The 22,172-nt window shown below is 44.3% G+C and overlaps 2 protein-coding genes across 2 annotated transcripts; one reads left to right on the top strand and one right to left on the bottom strand.

Moving 5' to 3' along the window:
- The first annotated feature begins 728 nt into the window (after nt 1-728).
- BEND2 (BEN domain containing 2) lies at nt 729-1,609 on the top strand. The gene is made up of 2 exons (XM_090290264.1): nt 729-1,056; nt 1,248-1,609. The coding sequence occupies exons 1-2, from the start codon at nt 729-731 to the stop codon at nt 1,607-1,609; spliced, it is 690 nt and encodes a 229-aa protein (XP_090146390.1).
- Nucleotides 1,610-6,030: 4,421 nt separating this feature from the next.
- On the bottom strand, nt 6,031-15,158 carry SAP30L (SAP30 like). The gene is made up of 4 exons (XM_090288470.1): nt 14,791-15,158; nt 10,818-10,940; nt 8,543-8,641; nt 6,031-6,374 (listed from the first exon to the last, which is right to left on the bottom strand). Exons 1-4 carry the CDS (start codon nt 14,986-14,988, stop codon nt 6,246-6,248), a joined length of 549 nt encoding a protein of 182 aa, XP_090144596.1. The 5' UTR covers nt 14,989-15,158; the 3' UTR covers nt 6,031-6,245.
- Between the last annotated feature and the right edge of the window lie 7,014 nt (nt 15,159-22,172).

Here is a 22,172-nt window from a genome sequence, read left to right as displayed (position 1 = left end):
TGAAAAGGTCCGGAGGACAAGCGGTTAGTGCCGATAATGCCATGCGACTCAAGCAAGGTTTTTTTTGAAGTTTAGTTTCCCTATCTCTAAAAATGAACTGGACAATACCAACCTTACAGGACTTCCTAACTTGAAAATATGGCACATCTCTGACATTGAGGCATGTAGTTCCCCCACTCCCCCAAGTTCCTAAGCTGTTTTCCTGGTAAAAATAGTATGTGAAGAATCTTAAGGTACAAGCCCTCAGCAACATTTTAACATTTTCTAGCTAAAATTTTTCATAAGTGATGTGAGCATCAGTTTTCGTGGGACAAATACAGAATTAAGGCCTCCTCTGTGCTGGGTTTTCCCCATCAGGTCAATAGCACCCCTGCTCTGCTGACGTCTTTCCTCTGCTTCGGCAAGAACAAGTGAGCGCAACCAGGCTGATGGGGTTTCCTCAGCGTTCTCCAGCAAGGAACTAAATGCAGCAACACTCAGATGTTGAATAGCCAGGACACCAATGTGTCTATTTGCTAGCAGCTCCTTTTCGAAAACCGATTGTTGGTTCTTCTGCGCAGCCGCAAGACCGCCCTTTGGACATAAGTGTTCACACTTTAACGGTTTCGCGCCTTAGGCTACCACAGCCTCCTCCAGGGCACAGTTGCCTTTCAGTCATAGGCTGGTTGCTCTCCAGCTACGGTGCAGAAGCTGAGCCGGACGCTCTCCCGGCCGATTCCTGCCTCACAATGTCTGAGGAGGAGGCATATCTTGGTGATCCAGAAAGAGATATCATAATTCTTAAGATGCATTTGAGGAAAGCGCAAAGGAAGCCTGAACCTAAATATGCAGCTCGCTACTTGGCTCGTGCTTTGTTCTCCAAGGAAGTCCTGGTTTGCAGCTCAGTAGCTACCAATTTGAACCTGCCAAATCCTGGAAACCGTCAACCCCTAGATCCAAACAGGTTGGCTGCAATAAGAGAGTATCTAACGATTTTTCCCAACTATGATTTGAGTGAGCATGGAAGAGTATGGAGATCCTGTCTTACCTGTATCAGTGCTCTGATCCGCTATTTTCGTTCTGAAGCAAGAAAAAACTCAAACACTGTTGTCACCACCAATCCTGATATACCAATGTCTGCAAATTTGAACTATGAAAGGGATAGTGATGGTGGTGAAAAGGCAGTTCTCGGTTATTGCAGCAAGCAGCTGCCTCAGAAGCAGGAGCAATGGGGGATTCTCAGCTAAACAGCAGTTCTGTCTCTGAAGGAGATGAAGACCCTTTCACTAGTGATTCACTGGATTATATTGGAGATCCAAGCAGAAATGTAAAGTTACCAAATTCAGTACTGAGGATAGCAAAAAGGAAGGTTTCCCCAGAATTGTCAGCCAAATACCTTATTCTCTCCCTGTTTACAGAGGATGTTCTGATAAAAAGTAATGTCTATGGCAGTCAGGGGCACGGCTTGTGTGCCCTTAACCCCAACAGGATTAATGCTCTCCGAGAGTTTCTCCAAGACGTCTTCCCGAATTTGGATCTCACAGAAAGTGGACATGACTGGAAGATCTGTGTGAGCGCTATCAATCGCTATATCTGTTGTCTTAGATATAGATACAAGAATTTGGTGTGAAGATTATTTCCACCTGAACCAATGAGGTTGGAGTCAAGTGATACTGACTATAGTGATTAAAGTACTTGAATGTCAGCTATTCTACACTTCTTTTTACTGTTGCATCCTGTAAATTTCTCAAGTTATAATTCCAAAATCAGCTTGTTGTAGTAGCAGTATAGTTCTGCACTTATACCTGAAGAACTAGCCAATGTTCTTTTTCTGCCCACATACGAAGGGGAATTGCATGAGGAAGTGTGTAGTGTTTCATCTCATGAGCAAAGTGATGGGCAGCATTGTAATAACCTCTGATTCAGGGAATGTTAGTAAACTCCTAAAGGTTGTTTACATTGTTGCTGTTTTAATGTAGAATAAAAATAGTGCAGACACAAGTAGTGAGGTAGATAGCCATAGTTGGATAGGCAAACCATAATGCTGAATTTAGAAATTTGTAGGTAGTAGACATTCAATATTTGTCAAGTGAATCTCACTACAGAGCTTAATCCAAGGTCCACTGATTCAGAAGGGAGGAATGGTTCACTTATAACACAAACACCCATGCTGGTTTTTTTCTACACCCAATCAGTAGGGCATTTGTAGAATTGATATCATGTTATTGACTTAAGCTTTCCAGAGATGAGACCTATATTCTTTAGATTGTTTCCTGATAAGAACAGTATCCTTTTAATTACCTCCTGATAACATTTTATCACAAAAGTTTGCTAAGAGTTAACTTAGAAAAGCATATCAGGAGACTTTTTTATTCCATCGAAGAAAATTGAATTTAAGAATACATCACTTTGACTAAAAAGAATGTGACCAGATTTAGACAGTAACCTGTTTTGGTTTTTGAAATGTTTGGGTGAAGATTTAATGTGTTTACTGTATTTTTATGACTAATTCTACTAGTTAAAATGTACACAGATTTAAATTTTACAATGTTTAAATGAAAAACAATGGATCAGAAATTCAATTAAGAAAAAGTGGTCTTAAAGGATATTAGCAGGATTATTGAAAAATTAAAAAAAATAATTCCATTTTTCTCATGAATAAAATTTCATTTTAAAAGTAAAAAAAACAAAACAAAACAAAAACCGATTTTTATGCCCTGGGACAGTGTCAGCAAGCATTAGGTCCTTGGCTAAGATAAGCATGTTCCATGTGGCCCTCATTAGGCAGAGACTCAGATGGAAGTTACAGAGAATGTAGAAAAGCCAGAGGTTTACAAAGATAGAACCAGACACCCCTGGGAGGTAGTGAGTTCTCTGTCCTCAGAGATGTTTAAGTCCAGACTGCTCAAACCCTTGGTGGGACGGTTGTAGGAAGAATGTCAGCACCTATGGGGAGACTGGATTGGGTGACTTAAAGCCCCTTTCCCAGCTTTTAGATCTTGTCATTGTACTGACTGAGGACCTTCAGATGATTTCTATGAAGCAACTACACTAGGTTGAGACAGCCTATTTCAATAGGCGAGGCCCCCAGAGTAAGCTAAACTTCTTTTCCTACCTTCTCCCTTCCACCAGGCAGTTGTCCTGTAGGATATTAACAGAAAAGTTCCCAAAAAATAAACCACTGAAATGCCCGGGTTAGATGCAACATTCCAGCTGTAAACAACTTATTAATATCTGTTCTCCAGCAGGCTAGCAGTGAATATTTAGCCATGACAGGAACATCTAGCAACTTGGCGGCTGTAACACATTAAGTGAAATTCCTCTTCTTTTTACAACACTAGTCTTGAATCTTCAGTTTCAATCTTTGATGAGATTCAGTTATGATTGTTTTCAGGTGCTATTGCCAACCTAGGAGTCTGTTCGTTGAGATGAGAAGTTTGTCCTTTGGTTTTTTAAAAAACCTTAAAATGAAGCAACATGAACAGCAGGATACTGGCATTTGCATGTGACAACCTTCAGGGCAGGTGAAGAACCATCATTCCAGAACTGAGGCAGGAACCGTATTCTTTAAGAAGACAACACCAGTTCTATTTCAAATTCCAGTTTTGCCCAGGAGCACCGAGAGGAGAAAAGGCAATGTTGCAATGTTACAGGTGGAGAGAAGCGCAACAGTCCTTGACAGGTGGCATAAAAATGCAGGTAGCCAAGATGGACACAGCTTTCCCCAAACCCCACTGCTCCCTGAAGCCTGACCCAGTTGCCCTGGAGGGCCTGGCCATTTCCAACAGGCAGAAAAGTCTCCTGCCCCCAGATCAAGCCATGGGAAACTGCAGAAGAGACTAAGGCAAGTGGTTTAGTGGTTTGATGAAGGAACAGACTTCTGCACATAAGACAAAAGTAAGTTCAGATAGCTTTGTCTTTTCTCTCACCTAATGTGTTTTCAAAGCTGAAAAAGATACCCACAATCTCCACTTTTCAAAAGCAGCTCTCTTTAGAGGAAAGACAGCATGCGACTCAGGTGCACACAGCACCTGGCTGAATGTGGAGTTTCCCCAGGCTTCACTTTGGAACAAAAGCATTCTTACAGACACTTGAACAGATGGATCCTAACACCATATTCTTTTACAGAAATGTTCCGCTGTCTCTCTCAACTGGGCAAACAGATTGGCTGTTAGAAAAACTGTGACTTGACCTACACATTCATCATTTTGGTTTAAACATCAGATACATCTTCTTCTTCAATAAGATAAGGACATTTCCAGAGAGCAGGTTTCCAATGCCTTAACCTACAGGCCCAGCTGCCCCCAGATTTCAGTCTGATGAGAATACATAAATGCCCCCTGAAAAAGGGGACTTGGTGTTGAACACCATCAACCTTTCCAATTCAGCCTCTCAGAAATAAAACCTAGATAAACCACACACCTTTGAGCCTTCTTGATGTCTACACATCAACATCCTTCAGCTATAAGTAGTGAGACAATCTCTAAATACATACTGGATCTGAATGACTAAGACACTCAGCACCCTGATGTGCCATCCATAGCCAGGTGTATTAAAATAAGACCCCTCATAGTCTAGAGTATGCTCTATGTACATTCATTTATACACATTTAAAAAATGCAATCTGCGAGACATGCATTTTAAACACAGGTGAAAGCTTTGCTGCAACGGAACACGCTGCGTTTTAGGGGGAGTGGTGGCCCCGTCCCCAGCTCATAGAAAGCGTGTAACTCTGCTCCACAGAACTGAATCCACCAGCCTGCTCAGTGGGGATTTTCATTCTGACTTCTCTGTGCTGATACTCAGGTCAAGCGACCTGAGACATTAATGCTCTGCCAGGCCAGGCTGTCCACCGCTCCTTTTAGTATTTAAGGCAAAAGAAAGAACTCAGATTGAAAACCAAGTAAGAAAATGATATTTTTGACCGCAGTGGATGTCAAGATGGTCAGAAATTAGCATTCACGTCCCTCTCTTTTTCTCCCATTTCCTCTCCACACCTTATGCCCCCAACACACTGATTAGAAAATTTTGGAAAATCAGAATTTTGGATATAAAGCTTTGTTTTCAAAGGATACTTTGGCTACGACATAATTAGATAGAGGAAGCTGAGTTTTTGAACTTAAGAAAAATCGGGTAATTATTAATACTTAAATCATGTCAGCAATCTTTCTCCCTAAAAGGGAGGCAAGTTGCTCATAAACATGAGCATCAGATGGCACTGACCTTTGTTGCTCAAACCCATGATTTGTCGCTGACCCCTGAGCCCAGGACATCAAGGCCAGACAGACTTCTACCCCAGAGCTGGAGTTGTGACCAGGAATCACATGATCCTCCGCAGCTTTCTTGGTGGTTGTGAACTATGGATTAGTACTTCTGAAAACATGAGCCCCAAACCTCTAAGTGTCTCCATTTGCCAAAGCATTTATGGCCCAGGAGAATGGCTGAAGTCATAATACACAACTTCACCCCAGAGAATGCAGCACAGGAGGGTATGCAAAGGGCCACATCTCCTGCGAGGTCTCTGCCCCTGTGTTTCTGGAACCTCCACAAATACAGCTTGGCACAGGCGACTGTCTGAAGTACTCATTTGCTGTGAAACCTCTTGTCGGTGCATCAGGATTTCCTCCACATTCTAGAAGTGAAGTGGTAAACCACAGAAATGGCAGAGGTCTCATTAACTAGAGGTGTGAAGCAGGTGTTACAAGGCTGGCACTGTTAGTGACAGCTCAGTTAGCCAACAAATGCTGACTGAGTGCCTACTGTGTGGAAGGCACAGAGCCAGCGAGGGGGACCAGGGTCGAACTGATTTGCTGATAAACGACAGAGCCTGCAACAAGGCGGGGCACCCACACCCTCAGCACTGGGGTCTGCTCATCCACCTCTACCATCTCCTGTACTCTGCTGCTGTCACAGGGCTACACCTCACTCGTAGCAGCATGGGATTACAAGGTGACTACCAAAATCTTTGTTATCCCTTATTTCCAGTAGCACTGACTTAATGCTTTTTTGAATGTTGCAATACATAGTTTTTAAAAAATTCTTTCTATGATCTTGTTTATTTCAGCCCAGTAGTTGCCTTAAAAGAAAGTCTTTGTATACACATGCTGAATCAGAATATAATCCTCCTGACCAAAAAGATTTACAGTATTTATCATCCAAACTTTTTTATTTAAAATAAAACTTAAGAGTCTTTATGGGCTTAAATGTAGCAGATATCACCTGTGCATTAAGCATTCTGCTTCACTCCTGGAAGATGTGCTTCATCCTCACTCAAGCTGCTTGCCGCCCTCTGATTTCTGGTCCAGTCTGCTCTTGTTACTCTTCACCATGTAGATGAAGTAGGCAAGGGTCTCTTTTTCATTCACAGGTATGTTCCTGAAGTGTCGACTCACAGTCTACATGGTGGTAAAAACACACACACACACACACCATGCATAAATTAGGGCCATGAATTCTAAATTGTGCAAAAGAGGAGGCAGGAAGCTGCTGCCAGAGCTGCAGAACTCAGACTGCCTTTCTCCCCCTGGGGTTTAGGTGATTTGGTTTCCAGGCTTCCAAAAGCAGGACTTTAACCCTCAACGCTCCCACGTTCTATGTTAGTGGCAGCCAACTACCCATGATGGCATGATCTCAAGGTCATTCTCATGGAGGAGGAGACTGGGACTGTTCTGGTTGGCCAACTGCTACCATAACCTCTCAGGCTCCGGAACTTGACAACAAAGTGCCTTTTCCTTTTTTAAAGATTTTAATTATTTAGAGAAGGGTTGCAAGGGAGACAGAGAGAGAGAGAGAGAAACACTGTTGTGTGAGAGATTGGTTGCCTCTCCCATGTCCCCAGCTGGGGACCTGGCCTGCAACACAAGGTATATATCCTGACTGGGAATCGAACCGGCGACCCTTCTGTTCACAGGCCAGTCAGTGTTCAATCCACTGAGCCACCACAGGCCAGGGCTGCAAAGTGTCTTTTTAAAAATTATGTCAAATAAGACCTGACCAGTGTGGCTCAGTTGCCTGGGTGTCATTCCCCAAAGCAAAAGGTCTCTGATTCAATTCCCGGTCAGGCACATGCCTGGGTCGCAGGTTTGATTCCTAGTTGGGGCATATGTGCTACCAATTGATGTTTCTCTCCCTCTCTTTCTCCCTCCCTTCCCATGTCTCTAAAAATAAATAAATAAATAAATATTTAAAAAACATGCTAAATGAACAGCCAACGGAATAGATGTATGTTACCTAAGAGTTCGTTTTGAAAGACACACAAGATTTAAAGAAAAAATCTATCATTTACTCTCTATTCCTGAAACTTTCCTTTATTTTATAAGCCTTAACACATTGCTGACCAGTCACAAATAAACTTGTGTTTTCAAGCACGATAAACTGCTATATAGCTTTATTATACCAAAAAAGTTATTAAAAATTATATAGAAGATATGTACATAGTTTTATTTCAATACATTATGTATAAAGTATACTGAAGTTTATTTAGATTGTTTCATTTTCATATTCAATTACGAAAAAATAGCCAGTGATATGGGATAGCTTTTATATGAAATTGCTGGTCAACGATGTGCTAAGAACACGTTTCCTCTTGCCCCGCCTTATCCTACCCCTTCCACTAGGGGTGAATACTGGCAAATGGGTAATGAAATTGTAATTAGGAAAGGCTTGTGTGCTTCTATGTTTTATTTGGATGGTGGTAAAGGAGAAGTTTAAGAAAAAACGATGGATCGGCAATATAACTCTAAAGGAAAGACCAAAATTCAGTGGGGCTGTGAGCTTTATAAAAACCTCTGAATGGGCTGAGTGGCTAGGAGAGAAAAAAAGAGTCAGAGAAAGAACTACAGAGTGGTTATCTCTGGACAGTAGGATTATATTTTTCCTTTCTCCATTTTCCACATTTTCTACAACAGTTAGAAAAGCGGGATGAGAGGGTACCCACACAAGTGCCAACAGGACAGAAGTATTAAGCCAGGCTCTCAGTATATTAAAATAATGGCCATTGGAGCATTTCCCACCATCCAAACTATGTTAAGAACTCAGAGCAGGAGAAAAATTTCTTGGGCTCCATTCACTGCAATAAATATTTCCATTACCAATATCAGAGTAGAATAAATCAAGGGAAAAAAACCAGAAAAATAGCTCCTACAGAACATGAGTGAAGGTTTTGGGATGATTAATCTGACAAACCTGATATGCAGGAAGAAACATATCTATAAAGAATCTTATAAAACAAGATTCAAACAAGCAAATGAAAGAACACTTAGGACTTAGAATCAGGAGTCCTGAGGTTTCAGGCTCAATTCTGGAATCACACCAATTTGCTGCGTGATTTTAAGCAAGTCTTTTCCTCTCTGTGCCGTGGTTTCTTTTATGAAAACCAGAGCCTTTCTTTTAAGAAAATCTAAAGCTGTAGGATTCTAAATTGTGCAAAAGAGAGAACAGAAAGTTGCTTGCAGAGCTAGAGGGGATTATGATCAACAGGCAGGCAGAGCAGTAAAGACTCAAGATCATCATCAGAAGCACAATGCTGGCTCTTTCTTTTCAGAGCACAATGTGGGCTACCTACTTCTGCTAACTGGGCCTTATTGAAGCCTGGTCTGGTCTGCAATTTGTAGTGTCGTTTATAACGTCGTAGAGTGTTCACCTGTAGCTGGAACAGATCGACCTGGGGAGAAGAGGAGATACACATTATCCATCACCTGACCAGCCACCCCTCACCAAGAGCCCACTATGTGCCTAGCACTAAACTAGGTAGGGGTGGGGATGGGGAGGGCTACAAAGAAGTCTTAGAAATGGTCCATTGAGGACTAATAACTGGCTGGGAGGACAAAAACAGTGGAAGGAGAGTTCCAGCTGGGGAAGGGCGGTCCCAGAAGGCTGATGGAAGCGGTGAAACCTAAGCTAAGGAGAGGCAGGGTTAAGAAAGACAGTGAGGAACAGAGCAAGAGTAGGGGGTGAAGGAGAAGATCATGAGCACAGAAAGCCAGGAGACAAATAGATGGGCTAGGGGGTCACGGGCAATCCCAATGGGTTAAACAATGAGACTGGATGGTAGCATGACGAGTGATGTTCCAGGAAGATGGATCTAGTGGCGGTTTGATGGGCGGGGGGCAGGCAGAGGGAGATGCTGTAGCAACAAGCCAGAGTGAGATGATGACGTGAAGCTTTGGAGGGGGTGGAGATGGTAGAGGGGTACACCAGGCATGGAGAGTAAAGGAAAATCCAGACAGACATCCTGGAGGAAGACAGACCAAAGCTTGTCAGCAGACTGGATAGAGGGGCATGAAGTACAGTGGGAAGTACTGTTATTCTCAAACAGTTCTTTCCTAGGCTTAGCCTTCAGGTATTAGAATCCTTAGCAACCCTCCATAGAAAGCTCAAAGGCTACTGTGGCAAGTGTACACATCAGCAGGTTAGGGTCAGGGTCTCTGCAGATGACTGGATAATAGAGGGGAAAGGACCCTCCCCATTTTCTTCTAACACAGGAAGAGAGGAAAGCTGCACAGTCATGAAACATTGAAGGCCCAGAAAGTTGGGCTGCCTTTACCTGCCTCTAAAAGAGATGTTCTTGCTTCAGGCAGGTGGAGAGCACTTAAAAACAAAATGAATGATCAATATGAGGGACCAAAGTCCTCTGTTCTTTACAAAACATTCCTCAACCCTTATTTTTTGGGAAAAGCATATAGAAATTGCATAATCCGTTTCTTTATAAAATATAATAATGCTAAAGGCAATCAAAAGATACATTAAACCTAAACCAATGCTTAGAAAGTGGACACAGGGAGGGGTGGGTGGAAAGGGATGTATTTTCAAAGGTTTCCTCATCTGCAAACAAAGGCTCGCCTACTCGTTCTTTTCCTAGTCATTTTCACTGAGTGCTAGCAGGCAGTTGCCTTATGAAATATTCATGCATCAAATAGTCAATGTACACTATAAACAGTTCTTTGCTGAGTCTTAAGTGAAAACAATTTCAATAGAAAAAAATCCAATACGTATTCCTTCCTGTAGCCTTGCTTAATAGATGCTGGCTCCTTGAAGGAAAGGTGGCCTTCTGGTATAAGAGGCCTAAGTCACATGGTCTAGTGCAGTGGTTCTCAACATGGGACGATTCTGCCTGCCCCCACACCCCCAGGACATTCATCAGTGTCTGGAGACATTCTGTGAAGATTATGACTCAGGGAATGGTATGACTGGCATCCAGTGGACAGAATACAAGGAGGCTGCTAATCATCCCACAATTCACTAAACAGCCCCACAACAAAGAGTTAACTGGCCACAAATGTCATAGTGCCGGGGTTGAAAACCCCTGGGGTCCAGTGTAAGTGACTTGGGAACAAACCTGGAACAGGAATCAGAGAGTTATTGCATATCAGAGCTAGTATGAACTGACAACTTATACCTTCATTTTGCAGATGAGAAAACAGAGGGGAAGTGACTTCCCCCAAACCATACAAACTTAGTCTCCAACTTTAAAGACAAAAGCAAAGTTTCAGAACACTTGACACCATGGTTGTATTTAACCATTTGTCATGGTTTTCTTGAAGGAAAGGCAGCATGGCCTACTGAAAAGGGCCCTGGACTGGGGCCCCAAACTGTATGTGTGACCTTGGGTCCCTGTTCCACCTGTAAAATGATGGGGCAGCCAGACCAATCGATTTCTAAGCTTTTAGCTCTCAAATTCACTATTACTCTGATTCTATGATTCAGTTTTCAAATAAACCACAGCAAAACAAAGGGACTAAAATTACTTCTTGACACAAAAAAACAGACCAGGCCAGAGGTAAGGATCAGATTAGAGCCCCTTCTTCCAGCTTCTTCAAGTGGATTTGTTTGACTGTTACCTCAGGAATGTCAGTGTCGTGTTCAGGAGAATCTCCACCGTCATCACTTGTCTTTCTCTTCCTTTTATTTCGTACACTCTGGATGAAATTTTTGTGGAAATCGCAGATATACAGGTGCCTTACCTGATAGGAAGAAAATTAGAGTCAGAGTTGCCAATTCCATGGAAACAGCATCTGTCAGATTAATGGGCTTCTCGCCTCTTCAAGGCGTTGGAGAGAGAATGGAGAACAAGCTACAGGCCATAATTTCCACAAGTTTCCTACTGGTGTGCAGAATAAGAAACCCACAAAGAGAACACTAACATCACGCTGGGAGAGTATTATAAACCAAGTGCTCATCTAAAAACAATGGTCTGGATTCAGCAAACAGAGACCCACAGCAGAGATAGTTGGGGTGAATGTCCCTTCCTGGAAGGGAGAATTTATATGTAGACAGGAAGCATTCCAGGTGGAAAGGAGAGCTGTGAATTAGACTTCCAGATGAAGGTGACAGAAGGCGTGAGTGAGGGAGCCCCAAGGTAGACAGTCTTAAGTGGAGGTGACTACCCATGTAAAGAGCATAAGGAGAAATTTGGGGTGAAGAGCGCACATCAGAACAGCTTTGACTTTCCTTCAGATAAGACATAGTCCCTGAGGTTTTTGAGGCTGAGAGTGACATATTTTGTGACCTGTAGGAGTTGAGAACTTAGGAAAGCAAGAAAGGGACTGTGGTAATAATATATGGGACACACTTTTTTTACATTGATAACAGGTACTGTAGTAGGATGATGATTCTCTGAAAGACTTTATTTCTGAGCATAAATTCCTTATTACTGCATTACTTCACATCTAATCCACAAAGAGAAGTGAAGAGAGAAGCAGACTTCTCACAAGGTGGAACCACAGAGAAGAAGCTGCATACCACTACTGATTTTCTAATACAGGTTGGAGGCAGAATAGTAAGTGAAGGCGGGAACAGCAGCTGCGATGTGAACAGGTTCTGCTGAAGAGTGCTGGTACCAGGTTGACTAGAGGAACCATTCACACCCTAACAGAAACTGCCCGTGTAAGTGACTGGGGCTGTTGACCCTGAGACAGATGTTGCACAGATGTTCTCAAGAGGCTTCTGAGTTTGAGTTTGTTCCTTAAGTACTTAACGAAAAAAGTAAGTTGATAGCAAACCAGCATCCATCAATTCAGGCCTTTTCATGAAGAAAAATAACAAAAACTCCTTTTTATTCAGATGAACTATCACTTTGATGTAGTTCAATTAGTGAGTCATGAGTAGTTTATATACTATGATTGTGTCTTGCAAATAGCAAGTGCTCAATAAATGCTGTGGCATCAACATAAGCATCCCTTGAGTCTAAAAGCAGTTTAGGCCAGTAAAAGTCACCATTTACATATGGTTACAAATTGGGACGGCTTTGCCAGATTTAACTCTATCAAAGGACTTTCAGACACAGCTTGTGTCGCACGTCCCAAAGAATCCTGCCTAGTTGATACATATACTGCTTCTATAAGGGAAGGGAGCACGCTCACAGCATACTCTCTCTCTGGGTAGGAAGCTGGCCCTCCTGTTGGCCAGTTCCACGTGTAAACCCTGGGACCGTAAGCTGCTCCTCCAATTCACAGTACCAGACTTGGTAAGAGAAGAGGCAGAAGAGGTGGCTTCCTGAAGCTGTGGCTGAGAGATTTCAGGTAAAGACTCCAGAATAACGGAAAGCTAGGTGGGTGAAGACTCAGCAAGCACCTGTGCAACCTCACTGGCCCCAATCTCATTTTCTAGAGGGATAAACTGAAGCCACCCAGAGTAGGAAAATGACCTGGCTAAGGTCACTCAGGCCTTCTGAACTACGGCACCTGTCCTTTGCTGTCTTAACATTTTCCTTATACTATTCTCAACTTCCACTTTTCCCCAGGGAGGGGGAAAAAAAGGCTGAAATATGTCAACTGGAGGACTGTTTGAAAGCATGTTATATCTTAATATATCACAGAACACTGCCAATGTCTACATGAAATGAGTTAAACTGCCCAAGTGGGATTTTTGGTGCTATTTTTAAAAAGGCTCTCTGCTAGACCCTTTCTATAAGACAATAGTCATTATTTTTACTCAACTATTTTCAAGTACACACTGGTTTTCAGAAATCTCAGAGCTCAGTGGCCTTTGGCGGGGGGCGGGTTGGAGGAAGGAGGGTAGTTGCTAGGGCTGTTGTGTTTATTTTTCCTGTTTCATTTTCCACAACAGTTAGAAATTCTTGTAACACTGCAGTTCCTTGGAATTGAATTCCTGCCCAAGCCTGTGAGAATGAAATAGAATCTCTTTCAGAAAGAATGACTCTACAACACCACCTTGGAACAAACTGTGAGCGGTTCCACCTCGACACCATCCTCCCTCAGCAGCATCACCTTTTGGAAACTCCAGTGTCAGCCTCAGGCTGCTTCTCTTCCAGTGGGTGTGAGAAACAGTCTACGTCGCTCAACCTAGGTTTTCCGGTGGGGCCACTGGGTCAGTGCAATGCCAATGGCCACAGCACAATCACTCAGATGTGACAGCATTCAAGGGTTTTAAAGAACTGGACATTTCTTTCTTTCTTTTGTTTAAGTACTAGAAAATATGATTAAGGTAAGCTGCCCAAAGGCTCCCAACAATCTACAGAGAAGGTAGGCTGAGTTCATTACTGTCTGAGTATTAAGCATTTCACTTTAACCTGTGTTCTAATCTGGACCATCTTACTGTCTAGCTGGTTGTTTGCACTCAGATGAGTACTTTTTCTCCCTTTCTTTTCTTCCTTTCTTCCTTCCTCTTTCTTTCATAGAAGTTTGAAATAAGAAAGCCATTAACCTACACCCTACCATTTTAAAATAGTTGTAAATGTAGTATTATAATTAGTTTTAAAAATTGGGGGCAGGAGGGAAGAGCCTGGAAGAAAGGGCAGGCCAACTTTTTACTTATTAAAGATTTATGCATAGGTCTTGAAAGAAAATCAGATAATGGATTTGAGAAATTAACCAGCCTGTTAGGCGCTGTGTGACTTTGGCACTGTCACTGCCTGTCTCTGGGCCTCCATTTCACCCATAGAATCAGAAATGGAAAAGTGTAACCAGCAGTCTCAGATTTCCACCAACGGTGGAGAAATTTTGGTCCTAAAAGAGAAAGAACCTTAGCCGGTCTCCCTGAATATTAAATACTCCCATAACTCATTTCCAATTCCTAATCAAGACGCTGCAGCAACAGATGTCAAACTAAAAAGGTCCTAGTTGGTACGAAACAGGTGCATCTTGAGAGCTGTTAACTAGAAGAGGTGAAATCACACGGGGAAAGTTTTCCTATAGTTAGGCTCAAAACGCAGGGCAACTCACCTCAAACTTAAATCCCCCTCCTACTGGGCATTTCTAAAGATGCTACCCCTAAAAAAGTTGATTTTCTTCCTTCCAGTCACTTGGACAGCAAAAGCCACCTCCTAAGACCTGATCTTGGCCTTATTTCTGCCACATGCTTGAAAACCCCATTTCCCTACAGCTGCCTGCGACCCCCTGCAGAAGCCGAGGCCGCGGCAGCCAGGGAAGTAACCGCCACCTTTCCTCCTCCGAAGGAATACCAGTGCTCTGGGAAGTTGGGGAAGACCGGGTCCCTTGATCCCCACCGCCGCAGTACTTGCTGCTTCGTGGGTCAATGCAATGAGCCCTTCTCTCCCTGCTACAGTATCTAAACCAATAAAACAAGCTAAAAACTTGTCAATCTTCCCAGGCAGGAAGGGTCCTCGGAACACCCACCCCCGCGCCACAATCTCCCGGGTTCGGGCAGAATCCCAGTGAGAGCAGGTCAGCGCTGAAGCGGCCTTTGAAATCGCGAGTCCAGCTCCTCCGTTTTCAGATAAAGGGCAGCGAGGCCCAGGGCGGGGAGGGCCCCGGAGTCCCGCCGTAGTTCGGGGAGCAGTGGCCCGGAGCGCGGGCGCGGGGACCGGCAGGGGGCGGGGGGCGGGGTACTCACGCTCTTGTCGATGTCCAGTTTGAGTTTCTTCTGCGAGATGCTCTTCTGGACCCTCTTGCTGAAGGAGGCGTTGCCCGCCGGCCGGACGCAGCGCTCACCGTCCTCGATGAGGCAGCAGCTCTGGCCGTAGCCCGGGGCGGCAGCGGGGGCGGCGGGAGGCCCTTCGCGGCTGTCCTCCTCGGTGCTAAAGCCGTTCATCTCCCCGTCCCGGGCCGGCCTCTCGGGGGTAGGCTCCCCTATAGGCCACTCCGCGGTCCCGCTCCCTGCGGGGCAGTCGCTGAGGCCCCCGCACCCGAGGGTCCCAGAGTCAGTCTCCAGAGCACGCGCTGCCCTGCCCCGTGCCCGGGAGGCCCGGCTCCGCTCCGCTGCGCTCCTTCGGTCCCCGGCCCCGCGTCTCTGGAAAGCCCCTTTCTCCCCGGCTCCAGGCCCCGGGGTTGGCTCCCGCGGCTCGCAGGGCCCGCCGGGGGTCACCTGAAGGCTCCTTTTGCCAGGGGCCCAGAACCGTTACCCTTCGTCGGGGACCTCCGGGAGGGCGTCCCAGGAAGCGACAGCTCCCCCGGGACTCCGGGCCCGGGTTGCCAGAGGGTTTCGAGGGCCCCCGCCGGCTCCCGCCTTCTTTCGGCTGCTGGGCAAACTCACCGCCGGGCAGCTCCCCCGGGGTGGCGCGGCCTCCCCGCGCGGGGCCCGGCCTCGAACCCGCGTCGCCCGGGCTCCGCAGGACGTCGGGTCCGCCCCACCCCTGCAGCGGCTCTGCTGCGCCCGGAGTCCAGCGGCAGCCCCTGGGCCACCCAGCCGCCACCAGCTCAACGATCCACACCACAACAGTTCGCTACCCCCGCCCTCCCGGGTACAGCGGAAGTCCCGCCTCCACTCAGCCATTGGCAGTGTTTGCTCTGTGGGCGAGGCCGAAGCCGCCGCTAGTGCTTCTCATTGGTCTCCATAGCCGCCAGTCTCCGGCGCCTGGCTACTTCCTGGACTCTGCTGGGATGGGTTCAAAGTAGAGAAAGTGGAAGAGGGAAGAGTTCCCAGGTTGAGGGAGGAGAATGGGTGGCAGACTGTCCTGGCCTGAGGAGGGATGGTGACCAGGGACGTAGCTGGAGGGAAGGCCAGGCTCCAGGAAGAGAGGATCACTTTCGGGGACGTAGAGTACAGACGTGGGCGGGGGCGCGGAGGACTGACACGGGGAGGGGCCTATAAGGGGGACCTAAAAGGGACAGAGGTACTGTCATGAGAGGGACCGACTGGGTGAAACGGAAGGACTAGAGCCAGGACACCCACAGACCGGTGGTGGGCAAGGTGGGTGAAACAGGACAGAGAGCCAGTCGTGGAAAGACAGAGGACAAACTCGTGGAGATACATGGAATGGCATGCAGAGGAGACGATGGGGGGTCTGATGGCGGGTCTTGCAAGATAGTAGGATGCTTGAGGGTAGCGGAAACCCGTTTGCGGCGACTGGGACCGGCTTGGTCCGCGCGGAAAGAGAAGGGGAGGGAGGGAAGAGACGCCCAGGGGCTCGGGTGATCCCTGTGCTGAGAAGAATCGAAAGTCGGGATAAGGTCTGGAGGTTGGACTAAGAGGACCGCAGGGAACGGGGGTAGAGGACCCAGGGCCAATCTCGGCGTGGGAGAGGGCTTGCCGATGTCTTGGGACCTCCTGGAGCTCTGTGAGCTGCAGCTTCTATTGCTTTAAGCCTCCCGGTCTACCTGCAAGGTGACCGCTCCCTGCCAAGCCCCCGAGCGTGGGGTTCGGTGCCTAGGGTGTCACACATACCCAGAAGGGCCGATAGGGACATTCTCTAGCCTAGCACCTAGTCAGGCCACCTCTCCATTAGGCAGCTTGGGGCAAGTGAGGGCGAAGGCCCCAAGGGACTAGCCAAGGGCATGCGGCCATGCAATCATTTAAGGCTGAGTGGCATTTTCTTGGGGCTGACGGCAGGGGTGGGGTGGGGGATTGAAGGGGGTCAGGTGTTAGGTGAATATATGTACCTATTTTAGTCGTACTAGTTGGCATTGAAGAGGCTTCTGGTTCTGTCGTGTTGAAAAAAAAAAAAGGTATTAGTTTTTATGTTTACCAGCAGATGCCCTGTGATCTTAAAATTTCCCTTAAATTTTTTTTTTTTTTTTTTACCATCTAAGAGTAATTTCACATGTGGGACAGCTATTTTAGGAAATTGGCCCACCACAGAAAATTTTAAACAGAACAAGGTTTATTAAAGGATTATTTATAATAAGAAAAATAACCTAAAGCTTCCACAAGGGAAGTGGTAAACTAAATTAACACCTTCAGAATGAGATATTTTTCAGTCATTTATGATATTTTCAACATTTAAGGTAGTTTAAACATCAAACACTTTCTATATATAATAATTCAGCAATGACTCTTGAACAGAGAGCTGATGAATTGGAAATGCTTTATGTTGTTAAAATGCAGGATATAAAATTGCTTATGAGAAATGATGTATGTACATCTATGTTTTTAAAAATGAAAAAAAGAAAAACTAGTTGTACATAAGAAATACACCAAAGTACTAATAGAACTTATTCCTGGGCAGTAGAAGTAGGGTTGGTTTTTTTTCTACTTTTGTTCTATGTTTGCATTTTCCCTAATAATTTATTGCTTTTACAGTAGGAAAAAAATTGAATAAAAATTAATAGAAAAAAGGCACAGTTTAATAGCACTCCTCCCTCAGAGTTCATATATTCAAAAGTAAATTATTGACCATATCATGTGTACTCATTTCAGGGCTGGCCACAAGAGGAAGGCGAAACAATCCTTCTCTTAGGATGTTTTCTAGCAGGGAAGCTCAGACATATACACAGAAAACAGCTGGGTATCTGTACAAGTCAGTGTAGGATGTTGGTTCCAAAGGTGATTAGTATGGACAGAGCTCCGTATTTCCCACATTAGTTTTTCACTTAGATATTTTCTTCAAACAGCATTTGTATCCAGCGCCAGGCTACTGCACTACCTGCCACTTCTTCAGCACCAGCTTCCCCTGCCAACACTCCTGGTGCAGGATAGGGGCCACTTTCCTTGGGTACTCTATCTCAGCCTTAAGGGTACTGGCTTCTCCTTATACCTGCTCCATCTGTAGTTTTTAGAGTTCTCTTTGCTTCTTACTAGGCAATGCCTTGATATTACAATCCCCTTTTATAGTTAGTACATCTTTATATTAATCTTTTCCTGTCCAAATTATTGTGTGGACCCAGACTTAACACCCCCAGCATCTCTGTTTTTGGGGGGGTGCGGGGAACACATGCTTTTTCACTATCCTTTTTGTGCAATTTTGTAGTCTTCAGGGACTGTTTATCCTAAGCTTTCCCCAGGTTATTATGTAGATTGGTTCCAAATAGCAATATTTGGGGGAAAAGAATCTGATTCCTTTGCTGGTAGAATAAATCTATAACTCCATGGACAAAATATAAATATTCAGAGAAAGAAGAAATGAATACAGGAGAGAAGCTTCTGTGACCCTTATTCTGCTTTGTGTTGGATTTACGATTCTTGAAATGGCTGAGAGAATATGATTTACTACATTTCTTACAGAACCCACGGGCTCTTTAGTTAGGGGCCCGATTGCCCGCCGCCAAAATTATAACTCAATACCAGAGTTTAGTGAAAAGAAAAAGAATTGCTTAACAGTTATATGGATTTATATTATTTGCGGATTTCTGCTGTTAAGTCTTATGTTCTTTAAAATACCCATAAACACATATCCTTGCCTCCCCACTACCAAACCTGGCCAGTCTTAGGAAGGTCAGAAACACCGTTTCCCTACTTTCCAAACACAGTTCAGCTTTACCAGCAGCTGCCAATCATTCAATCTGATTGGGGAGGTCCTTTCTGTGCTGTGGTGCCCTCCAGCTCTCAATGCAGAACAGCCTGGATTCTCAGCCTCCTTGTAAACTGCCTTCTTCCTGCAAACCGGCAGATCTCCTCTCCTCAAAACCGCATGGCGAGAGCCTCTTAAAGCAGCCTGGAGACCCCTCCTCCAAGCCACATGGAGAACTTAGCTTTTTTATTCTCCATGGAGAAGGCCCCTTCACCAAGCCGCATAGAGGAGGCGAGAGCACGCAAGAGAGAGAGAGCTAAAATGTCCGCAGCTGCTTATATATCCCTGACTGCGTGCTCTGCCGCAGTGGGTGTTGCCAACAGTTCTGACCATTCACAGAACCTCACGCAGGCTCTGTGTGCTTTCCATACCGTCCCCTGGTTCAAGACTCCTCCCATCCACCTGAGGCTTTGGATTCATTAAAACCATTTTGCATAAGAAAGACACTAGCCACCAGCCTCAGGCATGTGGAGGCATTCTAAAAGCTGCTTCCTTCTCCCCATCCCCCAACCGCAAGCTCGGGATTTTTGGACTCCCCTGTTTCTGTAACACATTTGTAAGTCAGATAATTAATTTACCACAGTTGCTTAAGTGCTTAGAAAGATGCTGCTTTTTAGATTTGTAAGTCTGCCCTGTCAGGTGCTTTAAGTGTTTGAGAAAATCGGATACATTAAATTTGTAACTGTAATCTCAAATGTCTAAGGAAATTTGGTTAATTAAGGCTGTACCTCTGAAAATTTTGAGGACCTAATCTGCTAAACTCAAGAATTAATTCAATAGTAATCAAAGAACACGTAAAAGTGATTGTACTTATTTTTATATGGAAAATTACTAGATTTATGGAAAATATTTATAAGTTGAACTTAAAGCCTTTTTAAAAAGCATCTTGAATCAGTAACTGTAACATTCTTTTCCATACCCAAACCTCCCCAGATACTTAAAATCACAAATTGATAACTCTAACTTTATAGTTGTAGCCGAGACCTCTTCTCTGTGCTCCAGAGGGCAACATTTGGCTCTTTGCTGACCACAATGAACAAGTCTTCTACTTCCAATAAATAGATATTTAGAATCTGTTCTCTTCGCTTCATTGCCTGTGGTCAGCAACCCAGACCAAACCACATGCTTTTGCCTGAAGTTCTTCACTGGCCTCTGAGCCAGTCCCTAAAGCACTCTTTCTCTAGGGAGCATCTACACAAACCAGAGCAGCCCCCACCCCCTTAGGCCCCTCTCCAGTGTCCCAGTGCACCCTAACAGGGCATCTGCCTTCTCTTTGCCTGTTATTCTTCCTGGAGTTCCTCAAGTGAGCCAAGTTCCTCCCTACCTTGAGGTCTTTGCATTTGCAGTTCCTTCTACCTTAAATGCTGTTCCACTTGCTCCTCCTATGGCTGCCTCCATCCTTTATGTCAACTTAAATGTCGCCCCCCAGGGAGTTTCCCCCCACCCCTGACGCTCACTATCAGCATTCATTACAATGTGCAATTATTCTATTGTATTGTTGTGTGACTGTCTCTCCCATTACAATATAAGATCCATGAAGGCAGCCACCAGATCTGCCTTGTTTGTTGCAGTAGCTCCAGTGCGTAAACACCAGTTCTCTGATTCTGGCAGCTATCCATGTAGGGACTCAGTAAAGTTTTTTTTTTTTTTTTCTCAATAATTAACTTAAATATATCCAATTATATATACCAGAATATTTATTATCATAGAAAAAGATACAAAGCAATATGTGGAGTGTAAATTTCATTTGTATTTCTTAAACATTTTATACATACATATTAAGGATACATGAAAAGCTAGTAACTGATTGCTTCTATGGTGGGGACCACAGGTCAAGGAGGAAAAGTAGGAAGAACCTGAATTTTATAACCTTTCTTCCTATGCGGATATTTTACTATATGCATACATTTCTTTTGTAATAATAAGAAAGATGCCATCTTTTGGTGCTATTATTAAGTGGAAACATGGAATGCCAAGAAAGTAAGAAGACTCTCGGAACAAAAGACAGTCATTTAAATGTAATAAACTTAGTTTCATGAAAAGCCCATGTTGTCCTTATTTTCCTCATTTCAATGAGGAGTTGGGAAAGCTTCCCCTGGCACCTGATGGGTGTTGTAGTTATTGGCATTGTGGATAAGAGCAAAGGCTCTGGACTCAGAAGCACTTGGTTTGCATCCCAGCTCTGCCTCTTTAATACCTGTGGGGCCATTGATAACATTCTTAAACTATATGAGCCTCAGTTTTCTTCATCTGCAAAATGGGGTGATAATAGTACTTATAGGGCTATAGAGGATTAAACATGATCATGTAAAGCACTAGCACAGTGGCTTGCACATAGTAAATGTTCAATAAATCGTAGCTGTTTTAGCCATTACATGCTGACACCCTGAACTTGCCATTGTACCCAAGTTCAGATTTCTGTGTGTTAGGGAAGAAGACATCATATTGCAAGATGGTAGGGCGGTACTGTTTTTCTGCCAATTGTTTAATTTCCACACAGTCTCTATGTCTGCACAGCAAAGATTGGGAAGGTTATTGATTATTTTATTGCATCTTAACTTTATAAAGTGTGAATAAAAAAAAGAATCAATAGTAGAGATAAGAAGTATGTGTATATCAAGAGTGAAACTACAGAATGTGTACAATGGGAGAAAATGTTTGCAAATCATATCTGGTAAGGGGCTTGTATTCAGAATATATAATGAACTCTTATACTTAAATAATGAAGAGATAAGCCAGTGAAAAGGGGGCCAAAGGGTTTGATGGACATTTCTCCAAAGCAGATATACAAATGACCAATAGGCACAGGAAAAGATGCTCAACATCAGTAGTCATTAGGGAAATGCAAGTCAAAACCACAACGAGATATTACTACATTCCTACTAGGATGGCTACAGTCAATTGGATAAGAATAGCAAGTATTGGTGAGGTTGTGTAGGAAAAACGAAACCCACCTAGTGCCGGTAGGAATGGAAAAATGGTGTAGCCACTTTGGAAAACAGTTTAGCAGTTTCTCAAAATGTGAAACAGAGTTGCTATATAACCTAGCAATTCCACTCTTCGGTATCTACCCAAGAGAAATGGAAACACACCCACACAAACACCTGTACACGAATGCTCATAGTAGCAGCAGTATTTATAATAGCCCAAAGGTGGAAATAACCTAAATGTCTATCAGTTGATGAATGGATCAACTAAATGGGGAATATTTAGACAATGGAATAGTATTCTGCAATGGAAAGGAACGAACTACTGACACATGCAACCATATGGATGAATCTTGAAAAGATTATGCTAAGTGAAGGCAGGACATGAAGACCACATATTGTGATTCCATTTATGTGAACTGTCCAGAAAAGGCAAATCCATAGAGAAGAGATTAGCAGTTGCCAGTGGCTGAGGGCTGGGGGCACAGGGGTTGGGGTAGGGAGTGATGCTAACGGGCACAGTGTTTCTTTCTGGGGCATTAAAAATGTTCTGGAATAGAAAGTGGTGACGGTTGTACAACTTTGTGGATATACTAAGACCACTATACCCTTTAGATGTGTGA

Source organism: Furipterus horrens, unplaced genomic scaffold (genome assembly GCF_987537825.1).
Source record: "Furipterus horrens unplaced genomic scaffold, mFurHor1.1.pri manual_scaffold_10, whole genome shotgun sequence".
In the NCBI taxonomy this organism is placed as follows: domain Eukaryota; kingdom Metazoa; phylum Chordata; class Mammalia; order Chiroptera; family Furipteridae; genus Furipterus; species Furipterus horrens.
This window is presented reverse-complemented; position numbering and strand designations above follow the sequence as displayed.

What these genes read in the sequence shown, in the direction of transcription:
- BEND2 (XM_090290264.1), top strand. Translation starts at nt 729, where the DNA reads ATGTCTGAGGAGGAGGCATATCTTGGTGATCCAGAAAGAGATATCATA. An exon ending in TGCTCTGATCCGCTATTTTC is followed by an intron (nt 1,057 to 1,247) that starts GTTCTGAAGCAA and finishes CTGTCTCTGAAG; the next exon opens with GAGATGAAGACCCTTTCACT.
- SAP30L (XM_090288470.1), bottom strand. Translation starts at nt 14,988, where the DNA reads ATGAACGGCTTTAGCACCGAGGAGGACAGCCGCGAAGGGCCTCCCGCC. An exon ending in ACGACACTGACATTCCTGAG is followed by an intron (nt 8,642 to 10,817) that starts GTAACAGTCAAA and finishes TCTTCTCCCCAG; the next exon opens with GTCGATCTGTTCCAGCTACA. An exon ending in ATAAGGCCCAGTTAGCAGAA is followed by an intron (nt 6,375 to 8,542) that starts GTAGGTAGCCCA and finishes ACCACCATGTAG; the next exon opens with ACTGTGAGTCGACACTTCAG.